The sequence below is a fragment of the Sycon ciliatum genome, chromosome 10 (genome assembly GCF_964019385.1).
Source record: "Sycon ciliatum chromosome 10, ocSycCili1.1, whole genome shotgun sequence".
Classification (NCBI taxonomy): domain Eukaryota; kingdom Metazoa; phylum Porifera; class Calcarea; order Leucosolenida; family Sycettidae; genus Sycon; species Sycon ciliatum.
Window position 1 is genome coordinate 28,267,766 of NC_088652.1, and position 7,653 is coordinate 28,275,418.

Sequence of the window (7,653 nt, forward strand, 5' to 3'; positions counted from 1 at the left end):
CAGATAATGGAAAGACTGAGTTAGAAAAGGAGAAAGATGACGGAGTTGCAGACTGAAACTACAGGAAGTTCAAGTAAGACGTGAACACTAAATTTATATGTATTTCAAATATTCGTGAACGGCAGTTCTCGACACTCCCACCAAACAGAAGTGTGAATGCACTAGAAAGAGAAAGGAACAAAGAAGATTGTGAACTAAAGCGTAGAAATATAATAAGTTATACTTACCTTAACGCCGTGAAGTTACAAGCCGTCCATCTAGCGATGTTTTGGCGCGCCTGATCGGCAGCCTTGCGCCTCGGGCGGGTTGCTGATGGCGGTGGTGCTTGCACTCCAGGAGCATCATCCGATTGCTGGCTGCTGACGACTGCGGGGGCATCATCCTGCCGGGTGCTGGGTACCTCGAGTGGATACAGCAGCGATAGTGGGCGTTCCACTGTGCGGCCAGACGGCATCAGGACCTCTGCTGAGCGGACGCAACCATCTGTCGCACTAGCGTTAGCCGCTGTTACCTTGCCAATGTGCCACTGGCCACGTGGTATGCCTTCGGATTTGACGATGACAATCTCCCCGAACTGTGGCTGGCCGGATAGAGACGTCTTGGGCTGGCGGTGATCAGGGTTCGCACGTTCCCTGAGTAATTGCAAGTACTCAGTCCGCCAGCATTTCCAGAAACGTTCCAAGAGAACTTGGGACGCCCTCCACCACTGCAAGATGTGATCCCGGGAGCTGATATCAGGCGAATAGTCGGGATCATCAGCAGAGGATGTGTCGACAGGGATCAGCGTGGGTCGACCACCAACGAGGAAGTGAGCTGGAGAGAGCACGAGAAGACCAGGACCTTCATCGTCAGCCGAAACGGGAGTCAGTGGGCGGTTGTTGACGACAGCTTCAACTTCAGCCAGCAAGGTGAGGAGCTGTGGGAGCGAGAGCAACTGCCGGCCAACAACTTTCCGCATGCAGCCCTTCACAAGGCCAACCATGCGCTCATAAATACCACCTTGCCATGGGGCGAGTGCAGTGGTGAATTTCCACGTTATCTGACGTTGAGAGAGAAACTCGCCTAGGACGGGGTCAGACGGTAGAGAGGACCAGGCATCCGGCACGGCAGAACTGGCGAGGTGAAATTGGCTGGCGTTGTCAGAATACAACAGACGCGGTACGCCACGACGAGCAATGAAGCGACGTAAGCCAGAGATGAAGGCAGCTGTGGACATGTCATCCACGAACTCGAGATGGACAGCACGGATAGCGAAACAGGTGAATAAACAGACCCATACCTTGGTCGTGGAGGAGTCGGACTGCTTGATGAGCAATGGTCCAAAGTAGTCCAGACCGGTGAACTCAAATGGATGAGCAGGGTTGACACGCTCAGCAGGCAGAGGCGGCATCAACGGAAGACGATAGGGTGGCGAGTCTTGACGACGGCACACAAGACATAGCTTCAGTTCATGGCGAACAGCCTGACGACCATGAGGAACCCAGAAGTTGAGGCGAAGCTGTGCGAGGGTGTGGCTTGGACCAGCATGCAGCAGGCGACCATGGATGTCGAGAATGATCAAGACAGTGAGACGATGCTGGCGTGGCAGCAGAGCAGGCTGGCTGGTAGCATGGACGTGAGCAAGCTTGCCATGACAACGGATAACACCGAGCTGGTCACGCTGAAGACCAAATTGCTTCACCAACGGTGACGTGCTATCAGCGAGAGAACCAGAGTACAGATCAGGATAGGAGCTGTGCTGCGCTGAACGTACGAATAGAGACAGAACCAAGCGTCGCACACTGACGCTGAAGACATGCGGTTGAGCAGCAAACTGGCTGAGTAGCTGAGCTAGCAGAGCATGGCCATCCTGAAGGCGTGTCTGCTGAGCAGCGGGCAACCGAGTCCACACAACACGATAGAGGAAATGCATGCAGTAGGTCAAGATCCTGACGGCTTTGGACAGTGAGGACGAGCGCGTTAGGATAGACTGCTGCACAAGTGACGGCGGCAGGACTGGTTGGGTAGCGAGCATGCTGTGGATGAGACGAGGTCCACGATACTCGGCCTCGGCCAACGCCAAGTCCTGAGGAGTGATGGTGGGGTGACTAGAAGCAGGCCATTTGCTGACGTCTTCTGTTAGCCACGAAGGACCAGACCACCATAGAGTACTGTCGGCGAGCTGCGCAGCTGTTTGCGGACGAGTAGCCAAATCAGCAGGATTAGCAGCACTGGGGACATAGCGATACGTGATGTCCGGCAGAGCACGTAAACTAGCGATGCGATTGGCCACAAATGTAGACAGGTCCCGACTTGATACAAGCCAATGCAGAACGCACCTGGCATCAGTCCAGACAGTAGTGGACGAGAGCGTGAGGTTGAGTTCCTGCCGAAGGAATGACGCAAGTCGAGCACCAATGACAGCACCCAGTAATTCCAGGCGAGGAATGGTCATGGTGTCAGCTGTCGAAGATGACTTCTTGGGAGCCGGTGCGAGCTGCATCTTGCTGAAGACGAGGGCAGAGTGTACCGAACTGCCATCTGTGACCCGGAGGTAGCCAGCAGCTGCATACGCATTGACAGAAGCGTCAGTGAAGATATGGAGCTGCACATCCGTAGCGCTGCCGACCGGACAACACAAACGGGGAATAGTGATCGAAGAGAGCGATGCCATCATAGAGGAGATAGCAGACCATTCGTCAGTAAAGTGTGCAGGTAGAGGGTCATCCCAATTGAGCTCAGCTTGCCACAATTGACGAAGTAGCAGGCGCCCAGACAGAATGGCTGGTACGAGTAGACCAAGCGGATCGTACAAAGCAGAGACGGCTTGCAAGACAATGCGCTTAGTAGCAGGTGCAGCAGCAGAGAGGGTGCAGCGAGAACCAGCAATTGACAATACATCGTCATGTGTGTCCCACTGTAAACCAAGCACCTTGACATGTCGAGTCGTGACGATGTCATCCGCTGGTAGAGTCGCCCGAGCAGCTGTACTATTTGTTGTCCACTCACGCAAATTCATTGATGCACGCTGGAAAACGGACTTGGCCTCCTCATATACGGCAAGAACATCAGAAACATCCGAGACACCAATCAACACGTTGTCCACGTAGATATTCTGATCGATAGAAGCGGCAAGAGGAGTACACTGCAGCTGCAGATGGTGATGGATAGTAGCTTCCAGCAGAAACGGACTGGCAACAATACCGAACGGCATCCTACAGAAGCGATACACAGCCAAGTTGTCCTTGGATGTGGCAGGGTTTGCTGGATCGTCAAACCAGAGGAAACGTGTGACATCTCGGTCATCCGGCCGAATGCTGAGCTGGAGAAACGCTTTCTCGATGTCAGCCAACAGCACAATGGAGTGGCAACGGAAGCGGAGAAGTATGCCACAGAGATTCGGCAAGTTGATAGGGCCACGATGCATGCACTCGTTCAGACACTTCGCTGCTTTGGATGACTTGGCCGAGGCGTCGTATACAATGCGCAGCTTAGTGGTCGCCTTGGAGGGTGTCACGACTGGCTGGTGCGGCAGGTAGTGCTTGACGGTGTGAGTTGAAGTGTTGGTTGACACACGTTCAACAATACCCAGCTCAACCTGAGACTGGATCACTGCATCGTAGCGCAATAGCAGGTCATGGTCCCTAGCGAGCTGCTTAGCGAGGGAGGTCAAACGACCGAGTGCGAGGCCATAGTTGTCTCGCAGGTCAGGTGGCTCAGACTTCCACGGCCAAGCGACTTCATAGCGGCCATCGCGAAATCGGACGGTTGAGTTGAAGTGCTGCTGGGCACGGTTGTCGTCAGTGAGGAACGGCGAGTCACTGATACCAATACTGTCGAGAGACCACATCTCGGACAGATCCGGTACGCGTTCCGTAGCGCACACAAAGACCACAGAGTCAGAAGCAGAGGCATGCGAGCTGTCTGCAGTGGCTGGATTCGGGTTGCCAGACAACAGATATCCCAATCGAGACGGAATGAGGTAGAGGCCAGAAGGCAACCGTGTTGGCAGACCACTCATGAGGTCCCAGAAGTACTGTATGCCCAGTAGCAAGTCGACTGCATGAGTGGAGGCACCGTCCGGTAACGGATCAGCCAGAGAGTCTGCCGGCAGATTGATCAGAACTGCTCTGTCTGCCGCAGAGAGTGAGCTGTGCTGCACAGGGTGGATCGTCTTCGATGCTGGCAACACATGCGCATGAAGAGTCCGAGTAGAACCGTCCTTGTGGAGGAGAGCAAATTGTACCACATCTGGCACAAGGCGCAGAGGAGTCTCACTGCCAAAGGAGAATACGTTCAGCGTGTCCTTACCGAGGGGCTGAAGTTGAAGTTGCTCAGCAGCAGATGCGCTGAGGAATGTTGATTGACTGCCACTGTCAAACAGGATGCGCACAGTGGTACGGCGACCATTGGCGGCGATAGCAGAAGTTGCAGTCATCATGCGCGCTAAACCGACACGATCCTGTACCGTGTTGCACTGGACATTGACAGACATACATGAAGATGAGAACTGTGCTGGTGTCGTAGCGGATTGAGACTGCTGCTGTGGCTGCTGTTGCTGTGGCGGCGGAGGCGGCGACCGCTGCTGTTGCTGGGGTGCCGGCTGCTGTTGCACATTGTTGACACTGATCTGGTGAACAGCAGACTGTTGGCGACGCGAACAAATAGCAGTGTTGTGATGGTTCGGCTGCTGGCAATGTCGGCATTTCCGTTGCTGGGTGCAGGCAGATGCGACATGGCCTTTGCCAAGACAACGGTAACAGAGATGGAGCTCAAGGAGTCTGTCCTTCCGAGCTGAGGTAGTTGCGAACCGTCCGCAGGCATCGTGGTTGTGGGCACCACCGCAGAACACACACGGCTTCCGTGGCCGAGCGGGTGCGGACGTAGCAGCTTGCGGCCTACGGAACGTTGCGCCAGAAGTGGCCACAAGTGTACTGGACGGCAGCATATCCACTGGAGCGGTGCTTTGCTGCTGGCCAGAGCGTTGTTGTGCTCGGTCGTGCAGAAGCACGTACCGTTTCAGGTACTGGCGGAGGTCTTCTATGTCCCACGGTGCTGAGACGTCATGGGAGGGTCGCCACTCCTCAAGCTTCGTAGTTACACTCAGTGGAAGCTTTGAGAGTACCTGGTGGCATACTAGGCGTTGACCTTTCAGTATTTCCCCCTGGGCCTCCAGTTGCAGGAGGATGTTCTCCAGAGCCTCACATGTAGATTTTATATCCGCATAGCGTGTGGAGGACTGAGCGGTATGCTGTAGGCGACCGTATAACTGAGCAATAACTATATCAGGCTTGCCATACTCGGCCTTCAGGGTGCTGACAGCAGTCGGATAATTTGCGTCGGTCACTGCAATGCCGGAGACCAGACGGGCGGCAGGACCTTTCAGCACACTGCGCAGATACGTGAACTTTGACACCTGGGGTAACTGCTGTGTGTCGACTGCAGCAGAAAACATATCCCAAAAGTCGGGCCATGCAAGGATATCACCATGAAAGGTCGGCAGTGTGAGCTTAGGGAGCTGCACAGGTGTCCGACCAGGAGTGCGACGTGGTGTGTTCGAGGTGTCCATCTGCCATGTGGCCTCCACAGCAGCACGTGCGGCATGACTGGCAGCCTGGGAGACTGCAGCAACAAACATAGCAGAGCCTGGAACAACCGAGGGTGCATGGAACGAGGTGTTCGTAGACGTGGAGTCAGCATCCGACCAGACAGACTCGCTGTCAGAAGTGTACTCTGCATTGCTCCACTGTGCACGACCAGTGGCACTACCAGTACCAGGTGTAGGCTCAGGCAAGTGTAGTGGTGGTGGTGGTGGCACTGCTGGTGTGTACTGCAGTGTGCTTAGTGAACCAGTATGGTGAGTAGGATCATGGGTATTTGCAATTGCACTGACTGCTGTGAGTGCTTGCCTAGCAGTACCAGTGGCATTTGGCATACTGTCCATCACACCAGTAAAGGCAGGCGTGCTGCTAGCAGGATGACTAGCGTGTTGAGAGACTGAGAGCTGCTCCGAAACAGGGTGCTCAGTCTGCATGTGTTTACTACTATTACTAGCACTACACATCACACTCTCAGAACACCTGCTTTCACTTGGCACTGGTTGCTGTAGCAGGGAGGGCGCGTGTTTCTCCAAAAACGCCCTCGCTGTTCTCAAAATTTCCACCTCCTCATCGAAGGACGACTCCCAAGAGTCGAGATCGTCTAGTTTCTCATCGTTTGCGTCGAGCTCGACGAGGCTACGTATTTGTGATTGAAGGTCGTTTATGTGAGACGCTAGCTCTGCCGCTGTTTGCCAGTCGCCCAGCACGTAGTGTGGGGATGGCTCCTCCTTGTGGAGCTCCCTCGCCAGCTTTTCCCTGACGCGTGTGAGGCGACGCTTCATATTGGCCCGGCGCTGGACCATTTGAGTGTACATACCTGCACGACGATGAGTGTCGGAAAAACGACGGGGAAACTGCGTTGCGGACAGGTAACCGTCACCTGGTTACAGCACCATGTCAAAATCTTATCGATTTGATTATAGAATGTAGAATACCTTTCCAACCATGCACACACTCACACTACTACAACACAAACCACCATCGTTCATTCATCAACTACACTTCAGTCAAGAAGAAGAATAACCCCTACCAAGGAGATACAAACAACGGAGAAAAGAACTGAGACGCACAATGAGTACGCTCCGAAAACGGCGGTGCTCGGAAGCAAGCGAGGCCAAATAGATCGCGACGCAGCGCACCCGGACCCATTCGGGCCTGAGCTGCGTAGCGATCGCGTGGTCAGGTGCACTGTGGTGCCATGGAAACAAAGATGGTGGCACATGTAGCGCGTGTACCACGAGGTAGAAAGAAAGGAAAATAAATAAATAAATAAACGGCAGAACGAAAGTGAACGCGAAGAAGAAATATATTTGAGAGACTTTAGAGAAACAAGAATGTAGTTCGCGTCTGGCGGAGGGTGCTTGCACCAAGCTAGAGGTGAGAGCACCACTGTCAGATAATGGAAAGACTGAGTTAGAAAAGGAGAAAGACGACGGAGTTGCAGACTGAAACTACAGGAAGTTCAAGTAAGACGTGAACACTAAATTTATATGTATTTCAAATATTCGTGAACGGCAGTTCTCGACATTAGTGACCTCTACGCTCTCGGCATAGGCGGCGTTGCTCTGCAGTGGATGGCCCACTACCTGACCGATCGTCAACAGTACGTCCAGATTGACCCAAGCAAAAGTGCTGCCTATGCAAGTAGCTGTGGCGTTCCGCAAGGATCAGTGCTGGGTCTGTTGTGAACCCTGCAAGATTCTCTAAATTGTCAGGATCACGACCACACGGCACGAGGACAACTGTTTTCCTTTACACAGTATATTTCACTTCATCTGATAATTAACAATGAACACTAATAACACCAGCTATTTATAGCATGCAAAAACAGCGTACATGCCAAACATAAGCAGATAAAACTGGACATAACAGCGTATACAGCAAAACGCACACAACGCATATAGCGTATGCCATGCAGCAACATCAGCGGTACGGCGGAGTCGAAATACAACATGTCAACGAATACAATGCCATAAGCGCGAAGGCCTTTCCCAATTGAGAACTGGTGGTTTACAACATTCTCCCCACCAAAGGGCTTCTCACCGCCGTACAACAATGCACACAAGTCAAAAAC

At 53.3% G+C, this 7,653-nt stretch overlaps 1 protein-coding gene across 1 annotated transcript; it reads right to left on the reverse strand.

Annotated features, from left to right (window-relative positions):
- Positions 1 to 223: 223 nt before the first annotated feature.
- LOC135826822 (uncharacterized) lies at positions 224 to 6,361 on the reverse strand. The gene has a single exon (XM_065339425.1). The coding sequence runs from the start codon at positions 6,359 to 6,361 to the stop codon at positions 224 to 226; it is 6,138 nt and encodes a 2,045-aa protein (XP_065195497.1).
- Between the last annotated feature and the right edge of the window lie 1,292 nt (positions 6,362 to 7,653).